This window comes from Rhea pennata, chromosome 3 (genome assembly GCF_028389875.1).
Source record: "Rhea pennata isolate bPtePen1 chromosome 3, bPtePen1.pri, whole genome shotgun sequence".
NCBI classification, from domain to species: domain Eukaryota; kingdom Metazoa; phylum Chordata; class Aves; order Rheiformes; family Rheidae; genus Rhea; species Rhea pennata.
In genome coordinates, this window is record NC_084665.1 from 89,036,222 (window position 1) to 89,054,423 (window position 18,202).

Sequence of the window (18,202 nt, forward strand, 5' to 3'; positions counted from 1 at the left end):
CCTCTGTGCTAATGGAGTTTGTTGTTTTAGTCTAAGTACTGCAGTTCATTAGAGACAACTAATATAGTTCTGAAATGCTGAATTGTAACTTTAAAACCCTGTAAAAAACAATAAGCATAATGAAACTGCTTTTTAATTTGCTTCAGAAATACAAGCCTGGCCGATGTGATGATATCTTGAAATGGAAGCCACCCAGTTTGAACTCTGTTGATTTTCGTCTAAAGATAACCAGAATTGGTGGAGAAGGGTATGTAATTTCTTCCCTTTTTAAATATAAAACGTTTACATGAGTCTTTTAGTAGTAAATCTTTTCTCTGATGTTTCTTGATGTTTTCTAGAGCTAAGCCTCTGTATGTTCTGTATAATTTGTCTATTGGAAATAGAGACAAACGTTGTAATCGGTGCTGTGATGGAAAGAATGACTGATCTTTGTAATGTGGATCAACTCATTCATAAATTAAATTTCATTAAAAAAATACTTATTGAATTTGACAATAACCCCTCATGTTTTTAGAAACGAGTCAGGCTATATTAGTTTAAATTCTTAGGTCAAATGACTATTTTCCTTTATTTTTATGTAAAATAGTAGCAACCTAAACTTTATTCCTTTTTGGAATTGTGTACAATGACAAATGGCACGTGTTCTTTTAAGCAAAAACAAAATTATAAATAAGTATATATTTTTTGATAGTTATTCTTCAGTATTGTCCCTAAAACCATGAAAATCTTTATTAAAAAAAAAGAAATTCTAATGCCATAAGACAGTTAAATCTTTAGACTACATCAATTCTATGTATTATTTGCCTGGTCCAGTCACTGCATATATTAAACAAGCGCACGTTTAATGTGTGATTGTGCCAGGGAAGAGAAGGGGAAGATTATGAGTCATTAGATTATGCTTACCTTGTAAAAGATTTTGTTAAAATGAAGTTAATTGATTTTTAGGTTGCTTAATATTTTAACATCTGGGACTCATTTCAGCTGACAGTTTGAAATACTGACATTTAGCTTTTTTTTTTCTTGATGCTACAGGCAACTGAATATGATTAAGCAGTTATTTCATATATTGCTTACTTATTTCAGTGTGCTAATGACACCACATCCAACTTTTAGACACTTGTATGCTGTGTTGATGAACATATTTGGTGAATATATAGTAACCTAAGGATATGGGGATTATTCAACAGCATGTATTCAGCTACTAACTTCTGAGCATTTCATAAGGTCAGAAGTACCTGTTCAAATATTTGTGTATGAAAACTGAATATTAAGTACTCAGTAACAACTCAGCTATTTTAGAAAATATATCGGAACATTTAAGTTTGACCTCAAAGAATCAGATGTGTATATTTACAAATCTTTTAGGTTTTCCCAGCTTTTATTTATGTCACAAGACTATCTGTAAAGAAAATTATCCTTTATTTGACAAAAAAAAAAAACCCACCTATTTTTAATAGGAGCTTCTTACGACTTCTTCTAAACTTATAAATGTACAGCATTCTAATTCAGAAGCAAAACATGAGTTTTTTGCATTTCACATTAGAAATGAATTATTCATTTGATTAGTTAACACTGACTTCAAACAGAAAAATGTCAATGTTATTATATTTAATATATTAGATTATGGATTATTTGATCAGAATATGAAAACACTGTAAAACATTAGCTAGCAAAAACTATTTCTAAAAAAAATGGATTGAAAGCTGTTAGTAGCAGGTTATTAAAGAATGATTGTTTCCATATGGAATTGGAAACACTTTCTACTATTCAAAAATGTTCTATCATATTCCAGGTATGTAAAAATAAGTGCATTGCTCCTGTTGTGGAAATAATTTTCTGGATTAGTCTGTAGGTTTACTTAAGTACTTTAATGTTTATGTTCCCCTCTCACACCTGAGGAAAAAAAAATGACATTTGACTAATAAAATACAATTCTTCAAATATATTTTACTTCATCTCATATGACAGTTAACTGCTAGTAGTAAGGTATCGCAAGTGCAGTCATCCAACAAAAAGAAAAGCTAATGAAGTACTGAGTGGGAAAAATAATTTGCCTTTGTTGGGAGAGAGGTATTTATGTTGAGTAATGACCTATGAAACAGTAGCTTCTGCCCAGTTAACCACAAACAATGAAAAAAATACTACAGGATTTACTGCTTCAATTGCTAATTTGAGTATCCCATTTATTGCGTGGAAAATCTTAAGATGATGAATTTGTTTAATAAAACATCAGAATTACAGTGGTTTTGAAATTGTTGATTGTAGTTTCCAAAGAAGCATATTTTATTTTCGACCTAAAAAGGCAATTCCAGAGTTCAGAGCACTGCCGTACTAAAATGGCTGTGACGAAAGCTTGTTAGGTTGATCTCTGGTATAACTAAAACTTCTGTTCTGATGAACTGAATGCCTTGCTACTGGCAATTCTAACATGACAATGTTAGGTTTCCTGCCTCTGCCCAGCCCCACTGAGATTTTTGAAGAAAAACCAACGTTGATATTGGTTTCAACCTTTTAGGTGATTTTTTTTTCCTGTAATCAAGAAAGAAATTTAGCATCTTTTGACAGCAGAGTAATTCAGATGTGTTTAAGGTACTGTTATAAAATTCACATATTCCTTTGGTACAGTTAAACGATATTACCTATGAAAATTGAATATATGTTTCTATATTGATCTCTTTCTGACAAACAAGGAGCCAAAGCCAAAGTATTGATCTCAAATACTTGACAGCTCGAAACATTGAGTGTGGGAGCTGACTGTCGATAATTTCCAAGTCCTCTCTTCTGATTCACAGCCTCATCTTTAAACTTTGAAATGCAGGCAAATGTCTGAATCTCTGCTGCAAGTGTATATGATCTTACCACATCTTGCAGTCCAGTTCATGGTTAATACTGGTTGAGCCATGTTTGAAAAAAATAAAACTCACATGTGCAAAAAGCAAAATCCCCCTAACTTGATGCTTGCAGCATTTGTATTTACAGTTCCCTGTTTACTTTTATAGGGAACAAATTGTATAGGAGCTTTATTTATTCAGCACCTTAGCATTATTACCCTGTCAGCTGTTGGACCTGCCTTTTGGGTGGCATATGTAATTGAGATCCCGAACAATTGTAAACAGTCTTGTGCATTTTTCATATGAATAAGGGAATTCTCTCTAGGGGGTTTGCCAAATTTTAGTCATTATTTTCCACCTACCTACCATTTCCCTGTGCTTTCAGTTCTGCATTTCCATCCATAGATCAGCCTGTAATAGTAATGTTAACTGCAAAATAGCCACTGTGTTTCACCTCAGATGTGGCTGTAATTCAGTAATGGATAAATGACCAATTATTTTTGTCTAGGGTTCAGTTCTTTCACTTTGAAATTGGAGGGAGTTTTGCCGCTGAATTAAAAAGAAAGATCAGGGTTATGATCTATAAAGTACTTTTATTCTAAAAGTTTCCTTATAAAAATAAATACTACATAACAAAGAATGAAAATAAAGGAAAAATACTTTTCTAACCCAAGGAAAGGAAGGATTTCTGTAACCCAGATGACCTAATCCTGACAATCCAGTTCAGTGCATGTACTTGAAAGAAATTGCGTTATTGCACCTTAGTGCATTAAAGCTTATCAGCTGAGCCATCATAACTGTCCCATGTATGTTCCTGTTGTCCAGCCTGGCCAGCCACTAGGCTGATGGGTTTGGATAAACTCTTCTTACTTTTCATTTGCAACAATTCCAGTTTATGGTTATTCAATCTATTCTGGTCACATTAGTATAGTGACTTTTTATAAATAACTATTAAATCAGCTGAATGAAAGTATTTTTTGCTTTTTGCTGGTGAAAGACAAAAGTTGAACTGAAGAGTCCTCACATTCCCTGGACTTTAAAAAGGTAGCACCTCCTTCCAAGACTTCTATATTGCTTCAGGTTTCCTAAGGTGGTCTCACATCAGCAATGTGAAGCTGCCTCCTTTGCTCTTAGGACAGTAACCTGTATTTTTTCTAAATTATTATGATATTCATGGAAAATAAAATTTCAGGAATATAAACTCATCAACGTGTGTTGCTAAATGAGCTACTAGTTAAATGGCCTTATTGGAAGAGAAGTTGGAGGGTATTTAATTGCTATCTGCAAAACCTCAGTTGTATTATAGAGAAGACTATTTTTAAATAGTAGAGATGTCTCTTCTCAAAATGTCTGACTCTAAGAATATTTTTTTAAAAAAATAAGAAACCCAGACCAATTCTAAGCCTTCCTTGAATGTCACAAATATCAACTGCAAGTGTTTATAAACTGCTAGATTTATAGTAGCTGACAATTTTTAAAATGCCTGTGTCTTCTTTCACAGATTTTTAATTGTCCTATGGAACTCCTTTAGTTTTTATCCAAGTCAGATGTTAAAATAAGGGAAAAGCAAGCTTTTGGTTTCATTGGCCATGAATAGAGTATCTTACAGGGTCAAAGAATTAGACTATCTACCATTGAATGCCATTTCAAATTGTGAAATAATATCTATTTTGTCTAGAACATCGGGATATTGGAAAGAATCAGAGGAATTTTACTCATTCTCTAATAGAGAGATACTAATAAAAAAAACTTGAAGTAACTATCAACTATCTGTTAATAGCAGGTGTATAATTTTTTCTTGATCTTAACCATGTTTAAGTGAACCACTTTTAAAAAACAATGGGGCAAAGTTCCATTTAGCTTGGGCATCACCAAATAATAAAGAATGTGAGATGAGCTACAATACGTTCCAGGACAGCAGGGACTTCAAATCTTGGACACGCTGGCAGTCAGCAAAAAATGTGAAAGGAATCTCTCTTGACCCATTGGCAAAGGGGCGTAGATACCATGACTTTAAGCAAGTGAATTTTAGCTTTGGTTAGATGCAGTGTTGTGCTCTTTTTGGTAGTGAGTGTAGGTTAGAGCATCTTAGGAAAAAAAGCTACAACTGATTCAAGATAGCCTTGCTTTGCTGTCTCATATAAATATGTTTTTTGTCACAAGGTGGCTTATCCATCCTATAAACTAATCTTTCTCACTCTTCTGCTCTAGGAAGAAAAAAAAAAGACTGATAAATCGAAGAAGTTAATTGAATAGGATAAGAATTGCAGAACTAACATAATAATTAGTGTTTCATTGCTCCCTCCCGGTTTTGCCTTCCTCCTTTTATTTGATTCATGAGATGACAGCTCGAATTGTGAGTTCTTTTACTTTTCACCTGTTTGCAGAATGCCCCATTCTCAAACAGCCCAAGCTTGTTCTTGCATGTGTTGTCCAGCCCAGATGGGAGTTTTACAAGCAGTACTCTGGTTGTAAAAATAATGACCCCCTATTCCTGTAGCCTCCAGAGATCAAAGTCAAGATTAGAGCTGCATTTGTGTTGAATTTAGTGGCGTTGTGAAGCAGGATGCAGATGATGTCCCACAGCAATTACAGAACAAATAAGGACAAGATGTTGCAAATAGATGCAAAGATGCACAGTGTTGGGATGCACAGCAGGAGGGAATGCAGGTTTGAATGTATTAGCTGCATTTATGGCTGTACTGTTGTTAAAGCAAGAGTGTGCTTCTACGTTGCTTACCTTTTGCAGAATGAAAGAGCTGCAAGTGAAAGTAAACGAGTAATTTGTTTAGCCATTATCTTTAGACAGTCAACTGTTACCGCAGTAGATTTTGCTAGATCTGAACAAATTTAAAGATAGGACTGTGCAAGCTGACTGAGAGAATATTACATTACGTTATGGGACGGGGGGAATGCAAAACACAAAAATTACTGTGGTAGAATATGCATGGACAACTGCCACCATTGGCATTGTGACGGAAATCTGTAAAAGGATGTACATTTTATCTAGATACTTCAAGTCTCCTATGCTGTCGGTATTTGCGTTACATTACTGATATAAGAATATTTAAAATTGTTCTGTAATGCTTCAGCCTTTTTAAACTCTTTTCAAAGTATGGTTTTCCAAACTAAGCAGTATATATACTCTGGTATGCTGAACATAATGTTATACCTTCCACAGCTAATAGTCAAGATGCTCTTGGAATTTCTAAGGTTGGATTTCAGAAATGAACTCAAGCTTCATCTTTTTATATGTTCAAGTGGCAGCCTTGGGCAATCTCCATCTGTCAGATAATTATTCTACTTTAGCTACTCATTTCTCCAGATTTTTAAAAGCTTTGCCTCATATCGTCCTAAAATTATCTATACGCTTGCAAAAATGGAATGTAAATGTCGCCTTGCATGTTTCATAGACCTGCTTCTTTTTCTTGAACTTACTGCTTGCTTAAAGTAGTCTTTCCAGTTGCTAATGTCAGCTATCATTGTAATAATCCATTCTGTTAAAGATCAGTTCCTTGCCTATTCCTATCCATAGAAGAGATCAAGAAAAGCTCCCAAATATCATATGCCTCTAAAATTTGCTTCTTTCTCATGCACCGATCTCTCCTATTATACATTTAAATAAATATTTTGTTCTAAATTTCCTGTTTGGCCATGTAGCTTAGGTATAGGGGTTCAGAAATACTGCTTGATGGACTGTGTATGTATAAGGTGAAATAATGTGAATCAAAATAATGACAAGATTTTTCTTCATGATTTTGATGTACAAAAGCAGCACTGACAAGACTTTTCACACATGGAACAAAATAAATAATGGGGAACTCACAGAGTGGGATCCTCAGTAGTTTACCTGGCAGTGTTTTGTGATTACATTTCCCAGGTAGATACTTGGTATGCTTATTACTACCGTTGAGCAGTTTGACCAGAAGTCTCTTGGACTATAGCAGTGCTATGCTGCTTTAGTGACAACCTCTGTGCTTTATTTAACCCATTTTATAACAGCTTTTCCTATGTTGAATGTTAATTAAAAGATAAGTGTTAGTGACTAAATTAAAGTTTTATTACAGTTGGTTTTGCGTTAAGCTCATAGGATCCCAAATACTTGATTTAAACGTCCAGTTGCAGGGAGATATGAACAACAGCTGATGTTTTAAGCTTTGCATTATGTATTTTCTTATTATACCTTCTTAATAATTTTACAAATCTAGCCATGTTTCTATACTAATCCATACATGTTAATAAAATTATGGCCTCTTAAAATAACAATTGGAATAGCTATATTTATGCCTGGGTTATGGGAGAAGGTGTGCCATCTGCAAAAAGCAACTGGTATGCCCAGAGGTCTGCTGTGGAATGGGTGGTTGGATGGTCTAAAGCTGCTGGATCAGGATCAGAGATGAGGCCAACAGGAGGTTTAGCGTGGTAGAATTCTGCTACAGACCCCTAGTCAAGAGGAGGAAGGAGACAAAGCCTTCTTTAAACAACTGGAAGAAACCTCATGACTGCTGGCATTCATACTCTTGGGGAGCTTTAGTTAGCCAAACATCTGTTGGACAGGTAACATGGAAAGGCACGAGCAGTCCAGGAGATTTCTGGATCGTGCCAAGAATAGTTTTTGACATAGGTGTTGGATGAGTCAATCAGTGGAGATCCTCTACTGATTTTGCTATTTGTGAATAAGGAGGAATTGTTTGGGAAATTGAGGGCTGATGCCAACTCTGGCTGAACAACTGTAAGATGGTGAAATCTGAAAGGAAGTGAGGAAGGTAGGCAGAAGAGTAATGACTTTGGGCTTCAGAAAAGCTGGCTTTCACTTTTTCAGGAAACAGGTAGGTAGTATCCCATGGTGGGTTGCCCTAAAGGGCCCAGGAGAGCTGATTGATCTTTAAGGATAGCCTCCTCCATGTGCCCTTACAGCATACCTTTCCAGTGTGCAGGAAATCAAGCAGGTATCTCAGGAGGCTTGGTTGAATGAGGAATTCCTGACTGAACACAAACACAGAAAGGAAGGACAAGCAGTCTTAGAGAATGTAAAAAAAATGTTTGAGTATTATAGGAATGGAATTAGGAAAGCCAAAATTCAGCTGGAGTTGGGAGTAAGTGAAGGGCAACAGGAAGAGCTTCTGTAGATACACTGGCAACAAAAGAAAGATTAAGGAAAATGGCCTGCTGAGACCTAGTTAAAAAAGATATAGGAAAGATATATATACATATATATATATATATATATATATATATATATAAAGATATAGGAAAGTCTGAGGTATTCAGCCTTTTTTGCATTGGTTTTGAATGGCAAGGGCTGATCTCAGGCTTGTTTGTGAGGTCCCTGAATCTCATTGCAGAGTCCAGGGAAGTGAAGTACTACCATCAGGTGAGGAAGTTCAAGTTAGGAGCTACTCAAGCAAAGTGTACAAACGTAAGTCCATGGAACCAGATGGGCTGCTTTTTTGTCATCTTTAAAGGCAAATGTCAAACCCGTCTTCAAGAAGGGCTAAAAGTATCTGGGAAGATTATGAAGAAAATCCTCCTGAAAGCCAAATCTGTACATGAAAAGGACCAGAAGGTGACTGGGAACAGCCAGCACGGTTTAGCAGGAGCACATCACACTTAACCAATCTAATTGCCCTCTATGATGAGAAGTCTGCTCTATGAACAAGGCAAAAGCAGTGGAAGTTGTTGACTTTAGCTTTAGACAGACCTTCAGCACAGTTCCCCATAAAGTCATTATAGCCAAATTAGTGACTATGGATTGATTAAATGGACTACAGCATGCATCTCCAGTCATTGCCTGGTCTGCCAATCTCAAAGAGCAGTAGTCAGCAAAGTCCAATTGGAGGCAAGTTTTGAGTGATGTTTCTCAATGGTCAATAGTGAGACTGAGTATGTTGTTTAATGTCTTTAACAACCTTGCTGATGAGACAGACTGCACTCTCAGAAAGTTCATGCATGACACCAAATTGTGAGAAGCAGCTGATTCAGTGGAGAGCATGGCTGCTATTCAGAAGGACCTCAGGAGGCTGGAGAAATGGGTTGAACAGAAATCTTCAACAAAGGCAAGTACCAGGTCCTTCACCTGGGACAGAGTAGCCTCATGCAGTAGTATAGGCTGGAGATTGACTGGCTAGAAAGCAGGTCTTGCAGAAAAGAACTTGGGGTACTGGTAGACAAAGCTTTGAAAATAGATTAACAGTTTGCCCTTATTGTAATGAAGGCCAGCTGTGTACTGGGCAGCAGGTGGAGAGAAGTGATTCTCTGCCTCTATTCAGCATTTGGAGTAATCTTTCTGGTTCTGGGCTCCCCAGTACCAGAAAGACATTGATCATTGGAGTGAGTCCAGTGGAGGTCCACTGAGATGGTGAAGGGACTGGAGAACATGACATACAAGGACAGGCTGAGAGAACAGGGTTTGTTCAGCCCAAAGAGAAGGGTAAGTGATATTTTGTTGTCTACAACTACCTCATGGCAGGTTATAGAGAAGGGGGAGCCAGGATTTTTAGAGATACATGTTAAAAGATTGAAAAGTAAAGGACACAAATTGTAGAAGGGCATGAGGAGAAATTTTTCATGATGAGAAGACTTTTTAGTTTGTTGCTTAACAAGAGATTTTGTTGTCTATTTTCCTGAGTTTATAGATTGTACAATTAAATTGCACCACACCTGTAACTGGAAAAAAGCAATAGTATAGAATTATTGCAGATCTCTAATGTAATAAAATCAAGTGTCTCACCATAGTATTTGGAATTAAGAAACATACATTAAAAAAAAAGGCAAAACTCAGATGATATGCTTGTATACTGTTGTATATTTGAAAGAAGAATAAAGCAAACTTTGAGGCAGAGGAATCACTGTGCTAGAACTGGACAAGCAGCCTGGAGAACAAAAGATTTTTGTTCATGTTTTGGTTATTGGTCCTACTCTGAACACTTTATTATTTAATTTTCTGATAATATCAAACACACAAATCATAAAAAGAATAGATATAAGTACTAAGTAATGAATGTATTAAAGATAAAAAATAACTCATGGCAATGATAACTCCTAGAGCATTGCTTAATTTGTTTTGATACCTCCCCCCAAAAATGTTTTGGAATTGGTTTTGAAAATAGAAGCCCAGCTTTTTTTGGTCTTACTGAATTCCCAAGTATTTTAGAGTCAGCAAAACACATCAACAAAATAAATGGCCCTGATACAAGCTGTTTGCATGTCTGCCATGGCAGTGTTATCGATACGGTATGCATGCAACTGTGGTGTTCTGAAACACTGGCATTTATCAGCAGTTTCACCTTCTTTCTTTGATAGCCAAGAGAAACTCTGGGAACATATACTTGTCTTAAAACCTCCGAGACGTTAGAAAAGAAGCCTATGTAATTATTTTTAGAATAATTGTCCAGTGCCTCTGATTTTGTAGGGTTTCCAATTGTGATGACTGATAAAATGTCTGTCCATTATGAGTTTGTTTTTTGCTTTTTCTTTTTCTTTTAATTTAGCATTTTTAGTGACATTGGCCTTCTGAGGAAATAAATTGGATTCTTAATATCTGTTTCTTTAATGACTTGGGATCTACCATAGATTTGGTAATTCATACTTGCCATCTTTTTGGCTAAAATATAGCTTGTAGGTTTTTTTTCTAGGAAAAGGTGCTCATCCCATTGTAGAAACCCATTAAAGTCAGTGTGACAGACAGTATGTACGTGCATCTGTGAGAGACCAGTTTGATTCAGTGGTAACGAAGGATCCATTTTGTTGCTATCTAACAGAAGAAAGAACAGGAACTCCTGGATATGGAACTGGTGTGCATAGGGCGCTTTGATGGGAAGTATCTTAATGCCTTGCGAAAAGCCATCAGTAGATCTCATTAGAGGCTTGGTACATCTGGCAACAGATACAAGCATGTCATCCTATCAGAGATTCTTAAAAAGGCCAATATTCCTTATTTTGGTACCTTTTATGTTGCTGCTTACTGGCTTTTTACCAAAAAGTCTTACAACAGTGATTGTAAAGTGCCAAATTTTGTATTGCATTTTATTATGAAATCAGCTTCAGTGCTTTTCTCTTAAACACAAGAAAGATGCGTTCATTCACAGGACCTCCTTCATTTTTTTGCATCATTGTATGTGTGAGAAATAAGTTCTTATTTTAATTTTGAAACTCAAACTTCCAAGATTCTAAGCTGCTTCAGCTTTCAGTAAAAAGAATGATTTTTTAATTTATAACTATATACACATATATGCACATATATATGCATCTGTATGCATACACATGCATACCGAGGTGACAGCTGCTTCATTCTGTTATAAAATCACAAACACAGCCAAACTGTAAAAGAATCCCTTTGGCTCATATAAATCAAAACAAATGTCTTCTCCTTTTTCCTCATATTTACATACAAGTAATCTGTTCTTCTTTCATTAGACTTTTTGTTAATTTTAAAAATTATCTATTTTATTAAATCAGACTTCGCTATTTCTAATTCTTAGCTCTTAAAAATTTTCATACAAGTATCTTTCTTAGTCAGACACTCTTAACTTCCCCTTTTTGTTTTCTGCTTATACAATATGGCTTGCAGCATCTGAGTACCATAAAATTTATAATCAAGGAGATACAAAAGTGTATAAAGTATTGGGATTTTTAGAGACAATTCTGACGTTCTTGAAAGATTAAAAGCACCCTTATTCATATTCTAGTCATTGTGTCTATTACCATCAGGCTTCCTGCTCTCCGAGTGACCCAGTCAGAAGTTTTATATGTTACACAGTTCTAATGAAGCAGCTATTGCATGCTGCCCAAAAGCACTGCATTTGTTATATCAGGTTCTCAGATGGGAAAAATGAAATCCAAAGTTAAGAGAAAACTGAGGGTAACATGGCATGTTAGTAAGAAAAGAAAAAGAAAAATCCTCTCTGTCTTCAGCTGTACCCAGCAGATGGCATTTTTTCCCTGATAAGTACTGAATATTTTCAAAGCTATAATCGTTGGGTATTTTCATACTTAAAAATTTGTAACTTTTTCACAAAGTATTAAATCTTCCAGAGTGGACAAATATTTATCAGTGGATTATAACTGAAATACAGTGTGTGTACCTCTAACCAGAGGATACTTTAGAGAAGATGGAAATGAGGAGAGTGAAGTAGCGTAATGAACTTGATTTCCATCGTTCCTCCCTGCAAGTGTGTGTATCAAAACCATCATCCATCCCAAATATTTTTAATAGTATTTCACTTTTCTGGTGAATGTTAAAACAGCAAATCTCAAATGCTCAGACTTCTTACGCTTTTTATTAAAGAGTACAAAGTTCTGATAAAAATAGGTATTCAAATGTAGGAGATCACAGTATTTGGGGAGTTCAGAATAGATGAACTCGAGAGTGAATTGGGTAAGTCCTACTGAAGGCTCTGAATTATTCTCTCGCTTACAGAAGGGAAAATTCATTATGGGCATAATTAACCCTTCTCAGCTACTGTAATAACAAGACTTCTGATATCTTAATTTATGATGACACAGATGTGCACAAAGATCTGATACTGAACTGAGACAATAGTCTCTTCAATGAAAATCTTCATGCATTACTTATGTGTTGAGAAAAGTGTGTTTTGAAAGATCTGGATAAACTAGATTGATTTTTGTCTTTAGAAGAGATAACAGTAAGACATACAAATGCTTTCTTCCAGCTGAGGCATGTAATAAATACTTTTTTTCCCCTTTTTTTTAATATAGCAAAAGTATTCAATTTCAGTTATTTGAATTATGTCAGTAGAGACTAGATGATTAAAACTGGACATTTTCTTCTTTACCCAATTTTAGAAAAGAATCTGATTAATATTTTTTGCCCAAACTATGATAATCTGTGTTGTTTATCTTAGCTTCTGTTTTACATTAAAAATAAAAGGGAGCTGTTAGTACATAAATTAAAAGTTCTTTCATGTATCATTTGCGAATTATTTCTGTGTATAATACTGAGAGATCTGCTCTACAGTGGAATTTTCCAAATGTCTTCTAAAGATATGCTGCCTCTGTCAGAGCTAAAATTAAGGCTCTTTGATGTCATTTGGCTGGTTAATTTTTTCATAAAGCGTGTAGAGGCAAGAGGTGTACCTGTATTCAGTTCATGGCAAGATGAGAGTCCAGTGTTTTAGCCTGGTAAAACACTGTCATTTGGGTGAAAAGCTGGTACAGGGCATGGTGTGTTTAAAGGTGTTGGACAATTTACTTTGGTAAGGAAGGTTACTAGACACACCTAAGGAAGAGGAATGACCCCTAACTAGTGCAGATAACACTTTCTTTTGTAGAATTAGTATTGAAATTATACAGCATCATCTGTTCTGTTGCTTTTTGTTATGTAGACTAAGGATCATTCATTTCCCAAAGAATTTTATATAGCATTGGGTCCAAACTTGTGTTTGTTGCTAGAAGCAGTGTTATGAAACTGATAATTCTTCTTAAATAAAAGCTACATACAGAAATATTTTTAGAGAATTCAGAAATTCACAGCATTTAAAAGCAATGGATACGGACTTTGCAGAGTGCCTTTTCTGTTGCTGGTTTTAGCAAGGGAATATTTAAACAGTGCAGTGTAGTTCAGTACTTTTGTTTAATATAGAAGATATATCTCTATTTTAGCTCTACCTACATTTTTCCTTTGATACACAAAGTTGAATTTCTTGCAAGACAAAGTGCATAGAAGATGTTGTGATAGAAATAGAGGTAGATGTGACAAAAGGGCAAGAATATAACTTTTAATGTAGTAGTTCTAGGATCACAAGTAGTTTTTAAAGTTAAAATGGGGGAAAGGGAAGTCAACTTCATATATTTTTTAGACTGAATGGTTTTCTGAAGCTCTAAAACAGCAGGTTTGTCAAAAAGCAAAGTTTTTTGTATGTGTGTGCGCGCGCATGCATGCTTTTTGACAAAAAAAATCCTTCTGGAGTTTAATTACTGAGAGGACCTCTAAAGATGGTAATGCCATGCAGAAGATAGGATGTTAGCAGTGAGAAAGGATGACTTAGGGCAGTGATGGGGAGGGGAGGGCTGTTCCAGTTACTATGTCTAGAGAACCATCTCTAACCTTATTTTGGATAATCTGTCTATTTACTAGTAGCTGCAGCAGCTTTTCCTCAAGTTTGCCTACTTAATGCCCCCTTACACCCCATTCCCATGAACTCTGATGTTCTGTAGATACCTACCAGGCTTTGCATAAGGAAAGTCTACTGATAAACTTTGTGCATAGGTGAGTTTTGTTTTAAATTGTTGAAAGGAAGAAGGATAAGATGGCGTGAGGAGACTAGCCCTTGTTTCAGCTGCTGTAAAAACTAGGACAGACGTGGAACTGGCTGGGCTATTGGGGCGATTGCAGAAAATCTTTTTGGGCTGTGTGTATAAGCTTGAAAAAGTTGAGTTAAGGATTTTGCAACGCATGAGCTCTCAGATATGAGGTTGCACCCTATTTTCACACTTGGACTCCTTTAGCCTGGGTATCTCCATAACAGCTTAGAGAAGAAGAATGCTCTAGCTCATCTAAAAGCTTTTCTTCCTCTGTTCTAGTGCTAAGAAAAATACTTTTCCTTCCATTTAGTTTTCAAATGTCAAACACAGTAATTACATTCTGTCTTAGTCTTGAGTGTTTTATCCTTGAATTAAGTGACTGTTTGCTGTCTGATAATTTTTCTTAGCCATAATAACAAGGTGGTGTTGAAAGTAGCTTCGAAGAAGGGAATAGCTTATTTAATTTTTAAACAGATAATGGATTTCTCTAAAAGAACAATTAAAACTTGATTTTGCAGCATTTATATTAATTGTCATCTGATGGATGTTCTTTTACTTGTTCAGGAAAATAAATGTGTGCTCTAAAAGTAACTAGTTACTAGTAAAATATAGGTTTTCCATAATCTGTTACAGGAATATACTCTATAAGTTTGCTGGTTTTGTGTCTTCACTTCTGTGATACTGTCCCCATATAGACTCACAATATTTATGTTCCTTCTTCTCTCTTCCTTTCTTTCCTGCAAATTTGTATGCAAATTTTCAGCATTGGTGTCACAGTAAAAGTGATTATTTTTTATTTGCTCTCAGTTGCTGCTCTGACGTGATTAAAATCCTGGTTAAAAATGCATAGGATTTCCACGAAGTAACTGAAATAGCATTCTTACATGCTGGTTGCTTTGTTTGTCTGTGATGGTCTGAAGAGGTAAGTGAGACCAGATACATAGGAAAAAGACAATAGCTTTGACTAAAAAGACAAATAGCTAAACCCATCTGAAATATTTAAAAATAGACAAATTTTGAGACATCAAAGCCTTTCTTCAGGCTTAAGATGAATTTGCTTGTTCTGGCCCTCCTCCTTCCCAGCTATATAAGTTAGTTTACCAGAATGTACAACTTTGTCCTACAGACTTTGTCTTGTCTTAATTCAGACCCGAATTCACAGTGTTTAGTGAAATTCACAGTATTTACAATGAATAATGTGATTTTTTTTCTCCTGCAACATCTGGAATTAGTTAGAATAAACGACATATCTAAAAAGGCATATTATGTGTATAGATAATTCATCATACTGCAAAGAGAATCTTCTACTTGGAAAATCAAAATATACTGAGCAATCTTGCACTGATTTTCCAGCAAGGATTTTCGTAAGGGTAAAGTATAGTCCAAAAAGTCAAGCAAAATTGCTTGCAGTAAAAAAATGATGTCTTGGAAGCACATTGCAAAAAGAAAAAAAAAAAAAACACTTTACTGTACATTTTTTAATTAATACCTTAATAATTTATGTCACATAAATCTTTTTGGAACTAGATGAAAGAAGAGACAGAGCCAGGTCATCCCAGTACCAGTTAAATCAGTAGCTACCAGCCAGAGACTGGAAGTAACTAATTTTTTGTCTGCTTAGTTAGTGTTTAATCACTGTCACTCTTTTACTTGTGTCCTACATAATAAAAATTCATAATTAAGGACAGTAAATGGAAAGGTGCTCTCTTTCTGTAATAATAATATAGAAGTTTTTATGGAGAATTCAATATTTTCCCCCTGGTTCATAGAAGGATATATTTTTGTGAGTTACTTATCATCCAGCGCCTGGCTGTATTTGCTTTTTAGAGAGCACATCACAAGTAGCTTAATCATTTTAAGTCTATAACACTGGCATTGAAAAAGAAAAGACTAAGAATACTGATAATATATGGAAAACTTACAAAACGGTTCTGTTAGACCAAAAATTTTGTAGAAGCAGCTCATTATTACATGCTTTCCTTGCTTTGATTGTATTTTCTTTCTCGGTTCATCTTCATTATATACTTGTTGCAAATGACCTTGGAAAATGATGTGGGGGGGGGGGTGACTGTTGTTCATTTACTTTTCACTTTTCATCTATGTCTGAATTGCAAGGGGTTTTGACTGACTTGGTGTTGGTGGTTCTTTGGCACTTTGTTTAGAAATACAAAATTACAGTGCATGGGGTGGGGAGGATTGCTTGGAGGTGGCCTGTTACAGCCCATTTGTCGTCACCTCTTATGAGACACCTGCTTATACTCACATTTTGGCTGCGAGCAACATCACAGTGCTTTCTGGTACTGCTGCTTGGAGCGTGCAAACGGAAGCAAGTGGATCTGGCTGCAGAAGAGCTCTCGAAGTATTTGTGACCTCCGATGCAACAGTAGCCCCAAGTGCCTGGAAAGAAGGAGTGTAGCTAGTGCCCCGTGTTTTGGTAGCTGTCTCTAATTTCTGTTTCCAAGATCATGGCTGCTCTGGAGAGACTGGAAGAACAGGTTTCAACCTGGGAGCCATTGCTGCGTGTGGGGTGGAGGCAGATCGTGGGCTCTGAGAGTGCTCGGGCTGTGCAGAGGGGCTGTGGCTTTTAGGGGGATCGCTATTGCTCCTTTCGTTGGGATTATCTGAGAAGTTTTTTTTTTTTTTTTTTTGTTCCTGGTCTGTTTGCTAACTGCCCGCTATTTCTTAGCACTGCCCAAGCCACCGTTTTCCCAGTGCATTCCCCGCTCTCCTCTGAGCAGCTCCAGGGCATTTCCAGAAAAGCGTGTTTCACCTCCCTCAATTTGAGGTCCATAGAATAAATGGCTCTCAAGTTGGAGAAAGAAGGTGGAGTGGGCACAAAATGTATTCGAGGGGGAGAATCTTCTTTAAAAGTAGAAAACAAAAGTGGGGACCCACAGATTAGAGGAGCTGCTGCATGTTAAAATTAGAAATAAAGAAAAGGAAGAGAAATAGAGAAAGTGGTAATTGGAGACATGCTACTTCTGAAGTGAAGCAGAGCACCCTGATATCAGAGCAGTGGTTTCCCTTATAGAGAAGGCAGCCATACAGGTAAGGATCCTGGTTTCTGAGCAGAGCAGTACACTAGAGCAGCAGTACAGCTTTGCTGTGGATGCCTTCCAGATCACAGATGCAATAATCAGTATTACAGCATAGATAATTAGTATTACAGAGGTAATGATCCTCTACGACAATCAGGAAAGTTCTTCAAGTGCATTTCTTAATACTACTGAATTTCCTGAACCCTGCAGAATGCAGAATGCTTTGTTCTCCATTTCTTACTGCCTGAAGAATTCCTGTAAAGAAGGAGTTCATAAAAAGGTCACATAATGAATATGCAGAGGAAATTAATTTGTAAAGAGCAGAGATAAAAGTGAAGATTTTAGAGGAATTCATGAAGTCTCTAACAGTCTTTCTGCCTTATTTTGGGTGGTAGATTTGTTCGTAACAGATGGGTTTTTTTTCTTTTTTATGAGTTCTGCTGGTGGCATTCGTGTCTGGGTAGGTGATGGCTGTGTGTGCATCATACTTGATTTGAAAGAAAGAATTCTTTGTTTTGTGCTTTATGGTGGGATTACAGTCTGCATAGTCCCACATGAACTCATACGTAAATGCTTCTTAGGCTGTAATTCAATCATTGTTGTGGTTGTACATGATTAATTAATGAAGTATTTATTTTGAATAAATCATTAAAGTGATATGGGGAGTCAGGAAGAAAAGAGATTGCTTTGAGTGGTCTGATAATGCACATGCATAGGGCTGAGAATGCTCTTTCGTGATGCCTTCCCACTGAGGATCTGCAGGAGGAATGTGCAAGTTTCCATACTGATTATATCTGTGATCCAGCTATACTAGAGCATTTTATATCCTATATTGTTTCTTAAAGAGAATTTGTTAATGCTCTATATATTTTTATTATGCATTTACATATTCAGTCCTTTCTATTCTACCGTGGTACATCAATGAGCTCCAGTCTAATTATGCATTTTGTGATGAAGTATTTATCAGATTTGAGTTCTCCTTCACTCAGCCACTCCTTGTTCTTTTGTTTTGAGAAAGGAGGTACCGAGCACCTGATTAATCTTGCTTTTGCTCTGTATTGTCAAGAGGAT

The 18,202-nt window shown here is 36.1% G+C and overlaps 1 protein-coding gene across 3 annotated transcripts in view; it reads left to right on the forward strand.

The window, feature by feature from the left end:
- RNGTT (RNA guanylyltransferase and 5'-phosphatase) overlaps nucleotides 1–18,202 on the forward strand; it is a 196,693-nt gene that overhangs the window by 131,581 nt on the left and 46,910 nt on the right. For all 3 annotated transcript variants that reach the window (XR_009958007.1, XM_062572774.1, XM_062572773.1), the window contains exon 13: nucleotides 147–247. Coding sequence is in view for 2 of the 3 variants with exons in the window: in XM_062572774.1 (XP_062428758.1) it covers nucleotides 147–247 (101 nt within the window). In the remaining variant the exon portion in view is untranslated. The remainder of the gene's footprint in view (nucleotides 1–146; nucleotides 248–18,202) is intronic.